Consider the following 20,188-nt stretch of genomic DNA (forward strand, 5'->3'; position numbering starts at 1 on the left):
GGCGCGCGAAGCGTTCGAAAAGCGGCCTCGAGACAGATTTCTTCATTAATCAATTCTAAGATTATCGCATTTCGCGTATGCGCATATTTCATTAGCGCATACACTTAAAATAAATCCAATGATTAACGAGAAAGCGGTGAAATTGCGTCGCGAAAGTACACGTTGTTTGCGTCAATAGGATAAGCGGGCGATTGTAAACGATCCGCGCGATTGCAAATGACGCTCAATCCAAGCTTGAAACGTTAATTATCGGCGAACAAAGTGTTCGAGCGTCGTCCAAGGTCAGGGGGCCGGAAACTTGTGCAAAAATTCATATTAGTGACACGCAGAAACTTATGGCTCGCCGATAAGGCAAGATTGGGAGTCTCTGCTTATCGAACGGCGCGCGTTTGAATTTTAATAAGGCTGACGAAGAGGACGATATGCGGTAGAACACCGATATTTTCTTCTTCATCCACGAGGCTCTTTTTTTTATCTTGGTTTGCGACATAATAGCTTTATCTTTTAACAGTCGTTCCGGCTTGAAATTTCTACGCTGCGCTAGTTCACCTTTCCTCTTTTATATGGATATTTATTCCTTCTGTTTTCTTTCTTATCGCCCGTTGTCTGATTGTGAGCAAATATATACAGCCCGCTGTCTTGTTTATATATATCATTTCGAAATGTTGCCTGCCCTCCACGTGGCTTTAAATCTTAACTATGTCATGTAGCTGATGTAGCATTAATTATTTCCTGGCACGATATAATCGTGTTGCGTATATTTAGCGACTGGTAATTGCTTAAAATGCTATATAGCAGTGTATATACACTGCTATATAGCATTTCAAGCAATTACCAGTCGAAAACAGAATTTGAAACTATTCACTCATGCAAATTTTGTCGGTAGAATGTCAGCAGAAATATAGCAGTATATATATAGCATTTACAGCATAATGCAACATAAGCAATTACCAGTCGCTAAATATATATACTCTCTAAATCTGAATCAGTGAATATAGTCACTGATATCAGTGTAAAGTATGCCACTTTTCATGAATCAGTGGCATACTTTACATTTACACTGATATCAGTGACTATTCACTGATTCACAGTACTATTCACTGATTCAGATTTAATATATATATATATACTGCTATATTTCTGCTGACATTCTACCGACAAAATTTGCATGAGTGAATAGTTTCTAATTCTGTTTTCGATAGATTTGACTATCTATATATAATATAATCTATATATATTTTATGTATGTATATAAAATATATGTCGACCTTTTGATTTCTGTATCGAGCAGGTGCAATAGCATATTACATGGAAATAAGAATAAGTTGACTGTATTGCCGGACTGAAAATGGAAAGAGCACTCTCGTTATATCATAATAAAATATTCTTTTTATTAGTCTCTATTTTTGGAATATGAACTTATAACAAATGTAGAAAATGTACGAACTATATATGTTCTTTTTTAATAGCACACAAATAAGAAATATAGAATATGAGAGAATATGAAAAAATGTAATAGAATATAATAGAATACGTTAAAATGTGTGTCAAAGAGTACGGGGCGGCATAATAAATTCACGGATGGAATTTTGTTCCGAGGTCCAAATACAAATTACGGATCGTTCGAAATAACGGGCTTAAAGCGAGCCGGTCGCCAGGGGCGCGTTTCTTATAACTCATTATGCAATATCGTTATCGTTATGTTGGGTTGCGCAGGTATACTATTTATGGCAAAAAAACTGGGCAACGACAATATAATGATAACGATACTGCATATAACGAGTTAGGACCAAAGCACATATGACAGTCGTAGTCGTGGACGTAAGTAACGCACAAGCTTTGGCGTATCCTGATCTGTCAGGTCGGGGACTACGACCGTCGTATATCGCTACGCCATGTTATATGTTATGTGCTTTGGCCCTTAAGCGGGGAGCACACACTTCTGCGCAACGCATAATGCGTAAGCATAAGAAAATTGATTGGTCCATATACATGTGCATAAGGAAATAGACCAATCAATTTTCTTATGCTTATGCATTATGCGTTATGCAAAAGTCTGTGTTTCCCGCTTTTTACATTAGTTACAGAATCGCGGCCCTGGAGATGAAAACAAACTGCCCGCCGCCGGCGCTGGCCGGCCGCCGGCGGCGGGCGGCGCTGCCGCGAATGCCGCGACCCGCGACTGCGCCGGTGAATCGGGTGAATCCGTCCGATTTCTCGAGGGGCGCGCGTTTGTTTCTCGCGCGTCGCCTCGCGCGGTGCACGCCGGTCCGATAGAAGACCCTGATAGAAGACCCTGCCGGCGGACCAATCGCGAGCCGGCATCGCGCGGCGACGACTGGCGACTGGCCGTGCTCTCAGTCCCGAGCCCGTAGTTGTCGATGGTTGTCGAGAAGTTGTCGTGAAGTTGTCGGTTCCTCTCTTTCGGCCCCCGTGAAGCCAGCGAGCCCAAAATTTTCCCGAGTGTTCCCGAGGCAGTGGCAGCGTCCAGGAAACGATCCCGATCACCGTCAATCGGCCCGTTCGCAGGATCGTTCGCCGTCGCGCCGAAATCCCCGGCCGTCACCGTCGCCGTCGCCGTCGCCGTCGCCGTCACCCTCACCCTCACCCTCACCCTCACCCTCGCGTTCGCTCCGTTGTCGTGGTATCGAGAAAATATCGCGCCCGCGCGCGCTTAAAATAAACGGCGTTCGCCGGACCTCGCGTACGGCCACACACGCGCACGCACGCACGCACACGTACACACGCACACCCCGGATCGGAGAGGAAGGCGAGCCTGTTGTACCGTGTGTGATCATCCGCTGGAGACGGTGTCAACGAGTAAAGGTAGAGAGAAAAACGTACGACGCGCGTCATGCGTGCGAGATAAAGACGAGGAAAGAGGAGCAAAGGAGAGAAAGAGAGAGAGAGAGAGAGAGAGAGAGAGAACAGGAGCATCGCCGATGTATCGAAGATGCATGCCCGTCCTCTTTCCCCTCCTGCCCCGCGAACGTAGAACCGAACTCGGCGAGACCGGAATCCATCCGGTCGCGCGCGCGTTTTCTTATGTCAAACGCGAGGAGGTTCTCCTCCTCCGAGGCGGCAGGACGGGGCGCCCTGACGGCGACGCCGACGCCGACGTCGGCGCCAGGACCGCGGCGACCCACTTTCGCGGGTCGCCGTGCGCCTCGCGTGCCGGCCGAATTGCCATTTCTTTATTGTCCTCGTATCGACAAAACACTGTCCTCCCGCGCCTTTCGCGCTTCCCTCTCCTCCCCCTCGCCGTTCTGCTCCCTTCTCTCCTCCCCCTCTAAGCGCTCTCGCTCTTATCGGTATCTCTATCCTCGTCTCTCTCTCTCCCCCTCCCCTCCCCTCCCTCTCCCCTTTTCCTCCCTCGCTCGCCTCCATTCTCTAATTTGTGCATCGCACCGATATTCGCGTGAGCGACAGAATTCTCTCTCTCTCTCTTTCTCCGCCTGCGCTATCTATTTTTCCCTTCTTCCTCTATCTCTCCATCCTTGTCCTATCCGAGAGGGCGAGCGTTACGCTATACCGTGTCCGACCCCGACGCTCGCCGCCGTATTGTCATGCCGGCGTTGGACCTGTACGCTACTGTCAAAGTCGTGCGGTTCCCGCGGCCGAGCAGGTTGAGCCTCCCAACATACGCATGGGGTGGGGGAGGGTTGTCGAACAGCGGTCGCCGATTCACGCGTTATTTCACCCTCGTGGCATTTAACGAGCGCGCACCAAACGCCGATAATGTCGCTTATAAATAAATCGTTTATTTTGAAAGTGGCGTGAATTTAAAGCAGCGGTGAACCGCGTTTGCTCCGCAATTGTGTCACGGAACTCCGTTTGAACTTGTACTCCTTCGCGTTTACGCTGCTTTCCACGCAGTATGTCCATGGATATGATTTGTTTTATTTGCGCTCTTACTCAAAACTCCATGCTCCGGGGTCTCTCGCATGCAGGGTTTGCGTTACAAGGATGTGTCTCATTGTATGATAATAGCGCCATGGTATGACAATGCTATATCTCTGTTTCAGAACGAGCAAGATGTCGGACCGAAAAGCAGTAATCAAGAATGCTGACATGTCGGAGGAAATGCAGCAAGACGCTGTCGATTGTGCCACTCAAGCTCTCGAAAAATATAACATTGAAAAGGTATATGCTCCTCACACTCTGATCAAATGTTGACAGACGTAGTAGATAACGCACCGTGAACATTGTGCACACAGATTGCAACAAAAAAAAACCGGAAGACTTTTGAACTTGGAGTAGATATATTTGCCAATAGATTCAGTTTTATTTTTTATTCAATCAAAAGATCTTGACGCGTTTTATAGGCATGGATTTAATTAATTTGTAATAAAACTAGAATTCGGTAATTCATCAATATCCTCGTATTAAGCCTTTAGCAACTTTTGCTAAGAGTAGAATAAAAAGAGTACATAAAGATCTCGTAATTGTAGAGAAACTAAAGAATTCAATAGGTAAATTGATATTTTGAATCACGTGACACGGAACACATGATTTATTCATGTCTTATTAATGTAATGGACCTGGGAGAATTGAATTTAAAATTTAAACTTTTGAATTTAAAATTTAAACGCCGTTATCGAAATTATTATATACTGAAGGTAGATTCTGTTTGTCGGAAAAATCTGCTATTTGTTGTGTCAAGTTGTACAGGATGAGATTGTTAAATCAATAATCGCTATTGATTCTACCATTAATATCCATTGGTTTTGGCTTTCAGGACATTGCAGCGTTTATCAAGAAAGAGTTCGATAAAAAGTACAACCCAACGTGGCATTGTATTGTAGGACGTAATTTCGGTAGCTATGTGACGCACGAAACAAGACATTTTATCTATTTCTACCTTGGTCAGGTAGCCATTCTCCTCTTTAAAAGCGGATAAACTTGTTTTTGCTATCCTCCCGAACATCTTTTTTCCTTCCTCTCTTCCTCCTTTGCTCACTATGCAAAATACATACATTTAAAATCATCGCCATGTGTAAAAGAGACTTCATTACTCATTATGTACACATTGGAAAATTTATTTTAAAAAAGCAACGTATGATCCCGATAAGCAAGTGAAGAGAAATATCAATGTTTCTTGATATATGTCGTTATATAAGTGGAAGGATACTCCGAAAGAGAAATTCTAAGAAGACACACGGTCGAAGGATTAGGCAGATAAACTGGGGGGGAAAAAAAGAAAAGAATGACATACAACCTTACATGTTAAAATGTATATTGTATGCCAAGAAGTTTGTTGTGTTCTTGTTTTATATTATTAGGTAAATGCGCAAAATACGGTTAAGTTCAATACTGGCGATTTTAACTAAGTAAATTTTAGCGTAATTGTTTAACGTATAGTGTTCGAGCGACACTCTAAGTGTAATACATATTTCGCGTTGAGTGGGTTCGCGTCAAGCGTACCTCGCTTGCTGGAAGTACATGGTATCCGTTAAATAATCGCCAATAATGAATGTAAGCCCGAACGAGATTGATTGCCCCTGCAATTGTTATTTTATATTAATTGGTAACCATCGTAGTTTCTTACGTACCGCATACTGATCAACTTGATTCTGTATTTGCCATGCAACTGCGACTGACATTTTTTGTTTTTGTTAGATTAAGAATTCTCAGAATGATTGAACGGAAAAGGAAAAAAACGAGCTCAATCTCTCTTTCGACGTGCGATTATCATCGTACACGTACTCTATATAAACTTTATTTCGATCGGATATAAAACTAACATGCTATTGAATAACAAATATCTGACTCGTTCATTGCTACCTTCACAATTTTTATATTGTGCACAGAGTATATAACGTAAAAAAGGGGGGAAAGAGACATTTTATCTCGTGGCGATGTATACTTAGGAGAATATTCATTTCCGGAAAGGAAAATATCATCTTCTGCCCATATTAAATTCTTTTATGTAATATTCAACACTCCATATTACGATACTTATATAAATAGATAAATATATATATATATATATACATATATATATATATATAAAAATAATATAGATTATACATATATGATATATTATTTATACATAGAGTGCAATCTTCAAACAATTTTTCATGCAGTATTTAATTATCGTAAACGTTGCTACATTGTTCAAATTTTAGACTGACTATTAAATAATATCAAACTATCGTGCATAATCTTCTTTTTTTTTTAAATAGAAGTTTGCAATACCACTTTTATAAGCAGCGAATATGTAGCAGAGTGTTCGAAAGTAAAAATCACGATAAAAGATACCGAGTCGTATTCTGAAGATCAAGACTTTTGAGAACATCTGAAAATATTCGACATGTTATCACGTTAATTTTCTTTTATTTATTTATTGTACATATATTCCAGCAGGTTTATTGACTCATAAATATTGCATATATTATTAGTGACACAGAATGAGCTGTACCTTTACGGTGTTATATGATGTACGTTATGCTTTCGCCGTACTTGCTACATGAGATCGGTTTAGGAAATACATCGCTAATGGGTTCGAATTTAATCACCGGTGGTAAAAGCCAATTGTACTTTGTATACACGTTAAGTGAAGAACCTGTTACGCTGTCAGGCGGTGGTTGTTACATTCACTTTATTTGCCAAAACGTCAAGAGCCACTTCCGGAACGTGCTTTTTCGAAACGTCGCAAGTAAAATACGAACTATTTTTCCCGAGAGACACGGGTTAACAAGTGAAAAATAAATGTGGGCATGACAAAATCACTTTGGTTTTTTTCTTGAAATCGAACTTTCGAGGACAAGAATCGCTCTGTCGCACCTCCGCCGATTTCACGATCGAGTCTACATGCAGAAGATGCGGTAAAAGCAGATAAATATTATTGTCTCTTAACAATAAAAATCAGTTCCACCCACGAATCTATGTACCTTTCTTTTCAGCGAGGCGCTATGTATAAAATGGGGAGCGAAGTTCTCCTACATAAGAGAACGGTATCGAACGGCACAAGGTCGAGTTTTCCCTAAAATTACAATGCTGAAATACCAGAGAGGGGAAAAAAACGAATTGCGGTCGTAACACGCGCGCGCTTTGCAGCCTACGCACGCGATATTGCCAGGAACATCAATAATGTGTTCTCGATAAAATTCAACCTTGTGAATTATAATGCGGAGTGGCCGACTGGATGACTACCTGTTATGTTTTGCATAATTTGCGTAACTTCATTAGATATATCTCATTTCCGCCCCTAACGACTATAAATATCTGTGCTTCTGCAACGCCATGCACACGTCCGTATCTATATATGTGAAATGTACGTATACGTGTGTAAAAGCGATATCTGTGCTTTCTTTCAGAATCCCCTAAAAATAAGAGAATGATTCTTTTAATTCCTTCACTTTATTTACGATATTAAGATTGACAACATTGTCGTTGTTACATTTATTGATATTCAGTTTATCGCTACATTATATTCGATCTTTAACGTTACAGAATCCACTATGTACATCTGAGGAAAAACTAACAATACATCATAATTTTATTTAAAATTACTAATTTTAATACATATTTACATGTATCTTTCAGTCTTTTAAAGTTACTTACAAATTAAAACAATTTTCGCTATATTACAGGAATTTTATATCTTCCAAAAGATATAAGATATCTTCATCTTGTTGTCCACATTATCCTTGACAATTAGGAACTTCAATGATATATAATATATATATATATATAATCATTAAAGTTCCTAATTATATATATATATATATATATATATATATATTGACGATATATCGATAAGTATTGAAATACGACTTATTTATAATCACTATGTCTATAGTTGAATCTATAGATTTATAATTAATTACAATGTTAATTATCACTAATTTAAAGAAATTTTTCCAGTGCAGTGCGAGTGGAAAAATTATTAATATCCCATTCATTCCTAAGTCCGTTATTACGAATTTCTTATTTTATTAGAGCGCAAACAATATTTCGAGGATTACCAAGAAATTCGTGATTAAATAAGGTCCTTTCTAATAGATTGATAATTTAAGTCAATAGTTGTGTCAAACGCAAGTATTGATTCTAAGATAATTATCTTAAAATTTCTCCGATAAATAGAAATTGACTTTTCGTACAATTTTTCATCTCTACAAAAAGCTTTAAAAGTTCAATGAACTTTAGTAGATCAATCTTAGAAATTCGTCATCAGACTTAATATCTTATCAAACAAAAGATCTTTGGCGTCTTTAGCCCACATGAAATCGAGATGACTGAATTTCTCATGCGGCACGCGGAATTTTCCAATCGGATTGCCAAGATCCTTGTATAATTGGTGGACATCCTGCGGATGATAAAGACACGGTGTAAGTGCAATGTAATCTATAGGCCTGTTCTTTTCATCTGAACTTCTGCACGGTTCATCTTTCCTCTTTTTCTTTTCATGTTGGAGAGAAAAAGAGAAAAGATGAACCGTGTAAGAAGTTCAGCTGAAAATAACAGGCCTATTGGTACAATTGAAACAATATCGTATATGGCATTTGACTTTAGCATCTCGATTATTTTCAGGATATTTATTCAAAAAATAATACGATAATAATAATAATAATACGAAAGCTTATGTGCGCGTGAAAAAAATATCCTGGCAAATATATCGCAAATATCTAAAGTCGAATAAAATATTACGTATAAGAAGGTATACGAACTTTGACATTCGCCAACCAATCGTTGGTGCTGTAATGTAATGAAACTGGCACTTTGATCTTTCTCAAATTATATTCCGGAGGACTGAACGTGCCGTATTTCATCAAATTCCCGGCCCACGAGTAGTCGTATTGTCTGAATTTCCCCCGTGTAATCAAAAACCCTGAGAACAGATTCGTAATTTATAAAAATTATATATATATATATATATATTATTTTACAAAATTTTTAAAAATGTTTATGGAACGCATAGGATATTTCGCCAATTTTATGCAAATATAATATGAGGTATATTAATAGAAATGAAGGTTTACCGGTCTTGATGAGTTGTGCGTAATGCATAAATTGTTTTGTCGATGAGCCAGCTGGAACATGTTCCAGGATTAATGGTAGAAGAGTCTGCAAAGGTGACAGCAACATCATGAATAAATATATATCGAATTAATAATGAATTGACATTAATTCAGATTATTTGATAACTAACAGCACAAAGAGTGCTATAATAAACCAGCTTACTATTTGGCGAATAATCATCTCATTTTACAAGCTAACTATAAGTATGTTAAAGACAATATCGTACAGTATTTAATTGGTCTTTGTTGAATCCGCCGAACAAGAAAAGTATATTTGAGCACAAGGGTTGCGTGACAGCGTCCTCCGCGCATACGATTCTTGCGAATATTTTGACGGCTTCGCTAGTAGGCTCGAAATCATACATGCCGATTAATTTCATCAGTTCCTGCAACGAGGCCATTAAAGTCCAAAAAGACGATCGCGATTATTATTTTCTTATCGAGATTAGACTTACGTACATCTAAAGGACCACTGAATCTTGCTATAAATTGCATAATGGGATTATTCATCCTGGCGCAATAAGCGACCGGTGCCAACGCGAACATCGCCTGGATCTTGTCCTGATATTCGGGCCGTTCCGAAGACATGACGAAGAAGGAGGTGGTACCTTGACTATGCCCCAGATAGAACATTTTTTGCCGGCCAGTTATCTTCACAATGTAGTCTATCATCGCTGGAAGATCGTACATGCCAATCTCGTGCCAACTGCAAAAAAGGGACGATTTTTATGAATTATTCGTCAATCCTTAATCTGAAATAAATAACTCTCTTTTGTATATGTATCAGGTAGAGATGAAAAAATTATCTAAAGATGGTGCGCACGCGCGCGTGTAGGTGTGTGTAAGGGCTAAAAGTTCTAATTACATACTTAGTTTTTATTGCAAAAAATTTGTCGAACACATTGCATATCGTAGTTACAACATGTCAAAAAATAGCACTTTTTGGAACTTTAATCACAAATTTCTCAAAATTGTGACATAATAATAGTGCAATTTAGCAAACGAGATTTGTATTCCAGCTTCTAAAAGCCTATGGAAAACCTTTAAAATTGTTCGTGTGTATTTTTATCATTGAACAATGTTATCGTTCTGTAGGTGTTAAAAAAAGAACTCTTAGTTGAAACTAATTGTAAGTCGATTTCTATCAATACAAATTAACTTTAAACTTTTATTTTTTATCTTTTTCTAATTCTTAGAACTAGAGTGCGCAATATATGGATATAATTTACGTTATTTTATTTTTAATATTTCAAATATCTTTTGAGCTGCAAACATATGTTACATTTGACCGATAAATATCTAATAAGTATTTAATCCGAAAAAAAAACACCAAATGTCATTATCAAGAAGTGATAAAATATCTCGCCTGACCGATAAAAGAAGATATTATAGATATTTTTATCGCAATTTTTACTGCACCTGTATAAATATGTCGTTGCAGATGCATTTCGAATTTTGATATGGATTTAAACATTGCATGTTGTTCTTATTGCATTTTTTTTTCATTGTTATTGTTTGCAAAATTTGATACTAATTCTGATATTATTTAATTATTATGTTGAAAGCAAAATCTTTATCGTAATCGGATAATCGAAGAAATATGGGTGATTAAGAAAGCACAATTATACTTTTTTTCCCGCTAAGATAACGCGCGCAAATTGATTTTATCTTGAAACTATTACGTGAATACTGTAATCATTTTGATCCATGTCTCCTTTCTCACTGCGTCGCATACACTGAGAAAAAAAAGTTGTTAACTTGACTAAATATTTTTAACCAATTATTAATTTTTTAATTGAAATATTTATGTATTTAAATTAAATACATAAATAATTAAATACATAAATTTAATACAACATATTAAATCTAACATGACGTAATTTACTCAAATACTTCAATATTTTAATTTAAAAAATAATAATCAGTTAAAAATATTTAGTCAAGTTAATAAACTATTTTTCTCAGTGTACGATTAGTTATTTATTGGATCTTATTGGATTTATTGGATTTATATATCGCCACATAGGGGGGAAACAGGGAAATATTCATTTTCCTGAAGCTCTAAGTATACGATTGGGATTTCTTAAAATGTGATAACGTCGTTGGGAGGGCAATGATACAATTTGAGAACAACTCGATAGGATACAATTGTTAAAATTGTGCCATTATCATCGTGGCGTTATTTCGATAAATCATCGATTAATCGAATGATAGACTTAGATGATAAATATTACCTCCCGCATGCGTTTAAACTTAAATTTCTTCATTCGACGGTAATAGACCGTATATGTTTAAAGATAAGATTAAAGATACTTGACATTCCTGGCGTCAAGCTTCCATCGTCTCGTGCTGACCTAAGCTTTATCTTCAAACGCGTGCTATTATAGTGCCGTAATCGGTAATAGTTTCATTTTTCGCTATTTACACACACACGTTTGTTTTTCTTCCATGCTATTTACATCTATTATCCTCACCTGAAATCCCAGAAAAGTTCTCTCCGAATATCCGGGAGCAGGTGCTTGCGTCCATATGCATTGCCACGTGTATTACCGAGCCACACATCGTATCCCGCGTCCGCCAGAATCAATGCTATTTCAAAAGGACATAACGGAATATAACAGCAGATAATATTTGACAATATTTTCATTAAGGTAAATACAAACACTGGAACGTAGATGGAGAAAAGAAAAATTTTTAATCTGTGCAGGTCTTCGCGCGCGCGATTTTACTTTGTTTCAAAAGAACATATTTTGCTCTATTATAAATTATATGAAGAAACGTACACGTGTACATACACGTGTATTATGCGATAACGTACTCGTGCTCAGGAATCAAACAATCAAATGGTTTTATTGGAAATGCACTTTCTTTACCTAAGCTTTTCTCCGGCCCAGGAACGACCCAACACGCCGAGCTACACAGAAGGCCGTGCATCACAAATGCCACGGGTTTTTGCACTTGCGAGTTATTGAAATTCATGACAGTACGTCCTGTTATCCGATGCATTTCCAAGATATAACCGTCCGAAGTGAGTACCTCGTGCAGCTCCCCATTGTAACCGAACTTGCTCACTAATTGCAACTGTACAATGGTAACGTTTTCATTACTGATAGATTGGTCGACGGATTGATAAAAAACTAAGGAAGGCCGAGAGAGATTAAAATGATAAACGTATGTCAGAAACTTGGTTCATTATATTTACGTGTTATAAATAATAATATTTATAATATATAAAGGTACTTGTTATAATTGTTTAATAAAAAGTTAACGAAGCTTAAATAATTTAATAAGGGAATCTCAGAAATAGATTTATTAGTCGATATATCAGTTTTCTCATTGAATCGATAAAGTTGTTAAGATATTTGTAGTTGCATTAATGAGGCGTATAGGCAAATGCAAAGTCACCTCGATCGACGGAAATTGTTTTAACCTGCATGTAATTGTCTTTTTTTATTTTACTTTTATTCTCGCGACAAATGCACTTACAATGCTAAGCGACGTATCTGCCTGTGTGGCTACCAGAAATTGCGGATCTTCGAGTTCCTTGATCATCGGTATCTTGTCTATCAACGGAACATCCGGCAACAGGTCCATCGGGAAATACGGCATCGCGCTGGCGGATGCCAGGATCAAGAGCAAGAGAATCGGCATCGTTGATGTCGCGCGACGAGATCGTTACTGCAGGAGATCGGCTCGAACTGTATTGTGCGCGATTTTCTTCCCGAATGTGCAGCGTATATATACTTATATGGCGCTGCTTATTTACTGAAAATACCACCGGAATGTGTTTGCTATTTTATGCGATCTTATCGAGTACTATCTACCATCCGTCATAATTTCTGATTTGATAATATTAAGCTGTGATTGAGGTGTATAGAAAGAAAGGCTCTTATCGATGTTTGATTGTGAGTGAATCGATTATTATTTATCTATAAATTGATACTGCATTTTACAATTTTCTGCGTGCAGCTGCTGCGTAGCTGCTCGCAACATCGCGTATCTGTTTATACGAATTTTATCGAAAGAAACAACGCTCTGAAAGAAAGAAAAGAATTGTTTGCAATTGATCGCTACTGATAAAGTGCAGGTAGATAGGGAAACCTATTGTAATCTTCGATTCGAAAGTTGATTTTAGATACTCCCGCTCTCGTAGATCATTTCTTTTTATATCACCAATTGATTCGTATATGCGTACAATTTTATTCGTTTAATCATTGATTCCTTAGTGTTATAAATCTACTAATTTTAATCTATCAATTGATCTTTGATGTTATAGATAATTTATTTTATGGACTATAATTTTCATAAATCAAAGAAGCTTATTCCTTAATTTATTATTAAATTATATTATATAAGCGAGATGATGACGCAAGGAAAACACAAATTAAAACGTTAAACGAGAAAAAAAATGATATCTTAATACGAAAAAATGGGAATTTATAAGGGTGAGTGTAAAATGCAAGATATACGTATCACATTTCAAGTATACAAAATATTTTATAAGGACGTGAACACATTGACAAGAGATTGATAATTCCAACCGGTGTATATCGAATTATATTGAGCACAAGCGTTGATCTCGGAATGAGACAATCCTGACACTGTGTGGCTATTATACTTTATTACGAGGACTTCTTCATTTGACTGATTATCTGATCGTACACGAGCTTTTTCACATCCTTAGCCCACACGTAGTCCACGTGATTAAATTTCTTATCCGCTATTAAGATTTTACCGGCGGGATTGCCCAGTTCGCTATACAACTTTTCCACATCCTACGAGAAGAATCAAAATATAATTACAAACATTGGCGCTAACGTACAATTTCATTTGATGCTTGACAGTCTTGACACTAACATTAAGTTTCAAATAATCACTGACTACATTTCAGTGCCAGCGTCACGATAGAAGAAATTCGATTTTTTTCAACTTATATTCAATTGTAACTTACTCATTACAATTGAGCATCAACAAGGATCGTAAGATCACTTTGATGTTTAACCCTCTCCCAGCGTTAGAAGCGTCAAATGAAAAGGTACTCTAATTATCCTGACACATCATAGGTACTCGAGATAATCGTTTTGTATAAAGAAACACGAACCTTGACATTTGACAACCAATCGTTTTCACTGTAGTACAAATAGATCGGTACTTTGATCTTGCTCAAATCGTAGCTCGGTGGAGTAGATGTGCCGTATAAATCTTTATTTCTAAATGTTCCGTGATCGTATTGTCTAAATTTCCCCGGTAAGATTAGCCTTCCTGTTGACAGATTTGCTGCTGTTATTATGGGAAATGTTTAAGAGATTTGAGTATGACGGATATTGCGCATTATACTATAGCGAGTTCGATCGCTTGTGTTGCAGTAGTGTACGCTAAGAATTATTTAATTAAGAATTGTTTATAAAAATATTCAACGATAAAAACATTAATGTAAAAAGTTTGATCGACAAAATACCTGATATTGTCACACTTTTAACAGAATATATTGGATATTTTATCGGTCAAGTACTTATGCTTTTGTATTAGTTTGGTGCAGTAAAATATCGGATTTTTGCTAACTGAAAATATCGGTTCAATCATATTAGTTTTATAGCATAATCTTATACATATATATAATTTCGCTTTTATCATTATAGCTACACTTATCATTGTAGTTATTGTGCTCATAAAACTTTTTCAAGAACGCGTTTTGATCGTTTTGTTTAAAGTTTATAAATTCTAACAAAATTCATGTAATTTTTTTTATATAAATTCAAATTGGGGAATAACGCTACTGCAGTTGTTATATCCCCCTTATTTACCGGATTTGATTGTTTACAGACTACCAGATTTTCAAAAATTGAAATATTTTCTAAAAAATAAAATTTCTAAAAATGAAAGTGATGTCGAAAAAGCTGTAAAACAGTTCATCGATTTTAATAATAATCCGACATTACAATAAATATCCGCCATTTTATATGCACTAACCTAGTACTTAAGTATATTCATATAGCAATTTTATGGTACTATAATACAACCAGTGTATATCTGCCGAATTTATTATTATATTGATATGAATGAACGTTTACCAGACTTGATGAGTTGCGCATAGTGAGCGAGTTGCATCGTGGCTGTATCAACAGGAACATGTCCTAAGATTATCGGTAGAAGAGCCTATAAGAGAGACAATAGCGATATAAACATATATATAACGATTGACATTATAAGTTGACATGATAATGTTACAAATAAGTACTAAATTAAAATTAATAATTCTTAATTAATACTCAAAGTTGCGACGTTGCGAAATAATGCACAGTCTTAATAATACCGATATAGTTGAAAGTATTATAAGAAAAATCACTATGTATTATTTGACAAAACAAAATATTATCATTTTTTAATTTATATTTGATATACAATATTTTTGTGTATATTTGATATAAATTTGATTAGCTTGCTAATAGTATATATAATTTAATTAACGCTTAAATTTGAAATAAGATGCGCTTAAAAATATGCTTGAAAAATAAGATAAGCTTTTTATAAGTATGCTGATATTAAAGGCGCGTACCGGATCAAATTGTTCAATGTCGAATCCAGTCACCAGGAACAGTGCATTCGAACATATTGGTTGTGTGATAGCGTCCTCCGCGCACACTAATTGTTCAACTACTTTTATGAAATCGTTGGTAGGATTGAATTTGTATAAGCCGATTAAATTGAAGAGTAACTGCAACGGTACATTCAAACTGTCAGAAAACTACAGAAAATCTTTGAGAAATCAATTCTTTTTTAAATCCAGGAGTCACGTACGTCGATGCTATCGACGAATTGTGCTATCAGCTGTAAAAAGGGACTCTTCATCCTGCCGCAGTAAGCGATCGGAGCCATAGCGTACATTTCCTCAATATATTCCTGATACTGTGGTCGTTCCGTCGCCATAACGAAGAAGGCGGTGGTACCCTGACTGTGCGCCAGATAGAACATTTTTTTGCGGCCAGTCGTCTCCACAATACGATCTATCATCGCTGGAAGATCACGCGTGCCGATTTCGTTCCAGCTGCAATATGCAATAGGAGTATGCACTCGCATGAATTACAGCATTTACGTTCGGCTAAAAGAAAAGGCAAAGTACATTAAAGCACGGAAAAAAAACATTATTCTTGCTAAATTTTAATTACTGTTATGAATTCTTATCTCTTATATATGCAGTTATATGCTTTTACATATAATGCGCTTTTTATGTAATGTTTTTATTCGTGAAGATGGAGATTTTTATATAAATAATCTGCTTAACATGTCTTTTGAGTGTTTGTCATAATCGGATAATCGGAGATAATTGATTAAATTTTTTTCCGACAAGATAATACGTTGACAACAAAACGGCACTTTTTTTTTAAGATAAATGCGAATTTGAAACTGACATAAATAAGAAAATGATATTTCCCTCGAAATATCGTTTTCTTATTTATTTGTTCGCGCAGAATAGTGAATAAAGTTTGTTGAAAATTTTCGAAACAATTCTAAGTATTGCAACAAAATTATTTTAGCACTTTATTTCTTTGCTTGAGCTTTCAATCAAATTTCTGATAAGAGCTTGAAGTCAAGTGAAAAATATAGTTTCATATATTTTTTAATTCTTATAATCATTAGTCATTTAAACTGTAGACCTTTGACATTACCATTGAGAAGAAATTAAATCCAATTTGGTCACAAAGCGAAAAGGGTGTTAAGTGGTTGTAAAGCCTTGTGTACACGATACTAGAAATCGGTCCGAGTTTCGGTTTAAGCCAATCAACTTGCAGCTCTTACAGAAAAGCAGCAGTTTCATTGGCTTAAACCGAAACTCGGACGCAGTTCTAGCATCGTGGACACAAGGCTTAACATACAAAAAGATATTCAAACTATCTTAATCTGCCACATTTATTATCTACAATTATCTAAAATCTAGATATTGTCACATAATGAGTAATTATGAACACCTGTTATGATTATATCATTTCTACTTATCACATTCTTGGAAATCGTGACGATTAGTACCTACAAATGCAAGTTAAGGAGATGAATAATGAACATCAGCGTGCTTATCGTCATTGTACTGTATACTCGTACATATTTTTGCATTTGTTATCCACATATATACACATCGGTCAAAATAATTCTGTTACTATTTTGATCATATTAAAGTGATAAAAAAAATGTGAAAAAATTCATACATATACATATACTTTGATATCATTAGAAAATTATATGTGAGAAAATTTATGAAACTTTTTCAATCGTTTTATTTGATCGATTCTTTACAGAAACTCGTTTTCATTAGAGACAAGCAAGATCAAATTGATCCATATGTGTAGTTTAACATATAAACTCGAGCTTTTCTTATCTGACTTATAGATTAGATTAGAGATATTAATATGTCTACGCTGCAACTATTTCACATTACTCGCTGATTTAAATTTTATTTTTAACTATGCTGCGCGAATGTTAAGGCCATTGCACGTAACAAAGTTTTAGTCGTAATCGTAAGGCCATAAGAAAATAGACTAATCACACTCGATTATTCTTCGAGCGCGAGGAGAATAATCGACTGTGATTGGTTTATTTTCTTACGGCCTTACGATTATGGCTGAATCTTTGTTACGTGCAATGGCCTTTATAATTATTTCTTCGTGTCTCGCTGTTGACATATATACATACACACACATAATATCAATTCTCACCTGAAGTTCCAGTATTCTTTCATCGAGATTTTCTCAGATACATGAGTATTAGCATATGGATTACCACGCGCGTTACCGAGCCACACGTCGTATCCCTCATCCGCCAGAATAAACGCTAAAATATTAACATGGGAATACAATAATAAAGATAAAAATATTGGCCAGTATGCAGACGATGAAATATGTCCTCTTACTTGACGACTTTAACACTAAAGTTATGCTTTTTCTTTACCTAAACTTCTCTCACGGCCGGAAATAGCCCAACTCGACGAGTCGCACAAAATGCCGTGCATCACAAATGCAATAGGTTTTTGCACGTTTGAATCGGTAGAATTAGCTCGTCCTTTTATCCGATGTAGTTCCAAAATATATCCGTCGGAAGTGGTCACTCTATGCAGCTCACCGTCGTATCCGTATTTGCTTATCAGTTCCATCTGTGCAATATAGAACGATAGTTTTCTAAATCGGTTATACACTTATATATATATAATATATATAGCGAGAGAGAGTGTGTGTTAATCAAAAGATATTATTTTTCTCATTACATCAATTAATTGCCAAACAAATATTTAACTCGAGAATAGTCACCTGGACTGATTTTTACATCCCATTGCAGCGTCGAAAAACGTAGTTTTTTCTAATCGAGAATCTCCATATCTTTTATTTGAATGTTCTGACAATGAGACTTAATCTGCATAATAGGACAAGTTTGTGACCTGTATATTTATAGTACTTATTGAAACTTGCTAAGGTGTAGAAATCACTCCAGATGATTGTTTACGCAAAGAAAAAATTTATAGCTCATTTATTTCTTAAATTCGCATTTAGTTCGATGCGTAAATTTGTATTGGATGAAAAAAGCAAAGGTTTCACTCACCGTGTTAAGCAGTGCATCCTCAGGGAACTTTATAGATGTTAGGAACAGGTCCGGGATACTTGGTATCCGTTCTGATGGATTCAGTTTCGGTATTTTATCTGCTATAATTGTTATATTAGTAGGCAATTCAGCATTCGCGGACGCCAGGATCCAGACGAGGAACATCGGCAGCAACATGATCGCTCGATGAGATCGCATAGACTGATGAACTCGAAAAGAATGAAGTCGAATAATTTTCTCAAATGTGCGACGGTTATATATACAGTGCTTATGTTGTTTATGTATGATAAATAACGTCAGAGTATCTGGAACTTTATGCAACCTTTCAATGCCATTTGTTAATTTATCACAATTTCCTGCTTCCATAATGAATAATGATCGACGGTGGTAAGCCGTGATTGACATCGCGAAAACAAAGTAAAAGATCCATGGGCCTTATCGCTGTCCTAAGTGGCTGCTTACTCATGAAATGATATAGTATTTTGAACTATCCGCACGTGCATAGCGCACTTTCATTTTTTCTCAGATTGAAAATTCAATGAAAGAACTGAAAAAAGTTGCCTTTCGATGTTACCTCGAAGTAAATAGCGAGTCGTTAAAATCGCTATTTACAAATCAATTTTACAAATCAAAGACCTGCAATATCAAAGATATGTCGCGTGCGAGCTGGTCGAGAATTTGAGATTGTCTAAAGTTAATAAACTGTAAAGTTGAAAGTTTATGAATTGTCTAAAACAGATATGACGCAGTATTTACATTTGTTCATCAAATATTTTACGTCTTAAATATTAAACCGAACATATAAAAAGGTATCAATAAAGGTCGAAAATAAAACGTCATGCGATCGATGGGTATTGCCAAAAGAAGGTATATGAACTTTGTTCAATTGTCCCAATGAATATTTTAATCGCCAAAGTATGTTGCATCTATATGAATATCCCATTACATATGCACTTTATAGTATCAATATTTTTATCGAATGTTTTATATCGTATGTAGCGCTTATGCATTTATTTGAGATTTTAGATCGGCAAAGTCGAAAATCTTGAAAAAGAGTCTTCAAATGTTTAGGAAATTAATGTAGGATAAAAAGAATTTAAGTATTAGGAGAAGAAGAAAAGGAAGAAAGAAAGGAGTAAAATGAATAGTACAATACTACTCATTAGCTTTGTTGTAAATTTCAATTTTATTTTTCTTATTTCATTAAGAGTAAGATTGAGTGGCTGTCATGGCATATTTTGACAGTTGTGTGGTTAATAGCACGGTTAATAGTGTAATAATAACAGTGAAATATTAAAGATAAATAGCGCGCGCGTAGCGCGCGTCTGTGATGTCCAGTCTTGCTAAATAACACAAGTACAAATTTTTGTCGATTATCAATGGAGCCTTGAGGATTTGGAAGTAATTGAAGAATACCAATATTATCGATTGTCGACATATATTTTTCAATTGTCGATAAATATTAGAACCATTAGCTTATAATATAATATTGAATTTATTATTATATAGATCCTTCATATAAATGAGCATGCATATTTATGATATGACATCAGAATATCATATATCTATATATATATGTA

At 36.1% G+C, this 20,188-nt stretch overlaps 2 protein-coding genes across 2 annotated transcripts; one reads left to right on the forward strand and one right to left on the reverse strand.

The window, feature by feature from the left end:
• Positions 1 to 2,320: 2,320 nt before the first annotated feature.
• On the forward strand, positions 2,321 to 6,884 carry LOC139775191 (dynein light chain 2, cytoplasmic). Its single transcript, XM_071711007.1, has 3 exons — positions 2,321 to 2,826; positions 4,026 to 4,143; positions 4,739 to 6,884. Exons 2-3 carry the CDS (start codon positions 4,036 to 4,038, stop codon positions 4,898 to 4,900), a joined length of 270 nt encoding a protein of 89 aa, XP_071567108.1. The 5' UTR covers positions 2,321 to 2,826; positions 4,026 to 4,035; the 3' UTR covers positions 4,901 to 6,884.
• Positions 6,885 to 7,343: 459 nt separating this feature from the next.
• On the reverse strand, positions 7,344 to 18,841 carry LOC139775178 (uncharacterized). The gene is made up of 16 exons (XM_071710981.1): positions 18,609 to 18,841; positions 17,964 to 18,165; positions 17,732 to 17,846; positions 15,822 to 16,068; positions 15,580 to 15,738; positions 15,095 to 15,179; positions 14,125 to 14,285; positions 13,649 to 13,798; positions 12,510 to 12,698; positions 11,897 to 12,104; positions 11,498 to 11,612; positions 9,483 to 9,729; positions 9,251 to 9,409; positions 8,985 to 9,069; positions 8,673 to 8,833; positions 7,344 to 8,311 (listed from the first exon to the last, which is right to left on the reverse strand). Exons 1-16 carry the CDS (start codon positions 18,804 to 18,806, stop codon positions 8,162 to 8,164), a joined length of 2,631 nt encoding a protein of 876 aa, XP_071567082.1. The 5' UTR covers positions 18,807 to 18,841; the 3' UTR covers positions 7,344 to 8,161.
• Positions 18,842 to 20,188: the final 1,347 nt, after the last annotated feature.

This window comes from Temnothorax nylanderi, unplaced genomic scaffold (genome assembly GCF_030848795.1).
Source record: "Temnothorax nylanderi isolate EJ_2023f unplaced genomic scaffold, tnyl_v1.0 TNYL_tig0094_pilon, whole genome shotgun sequence".
In the NCBI taxonomy this organism is placed as follows: domain Eukaryota; kingdom Metazoa; phylum Arthropoda; class Insecta; order Hymenoptera; family Formicidae; genus Temnothorax; species Temnothorax nylanderi.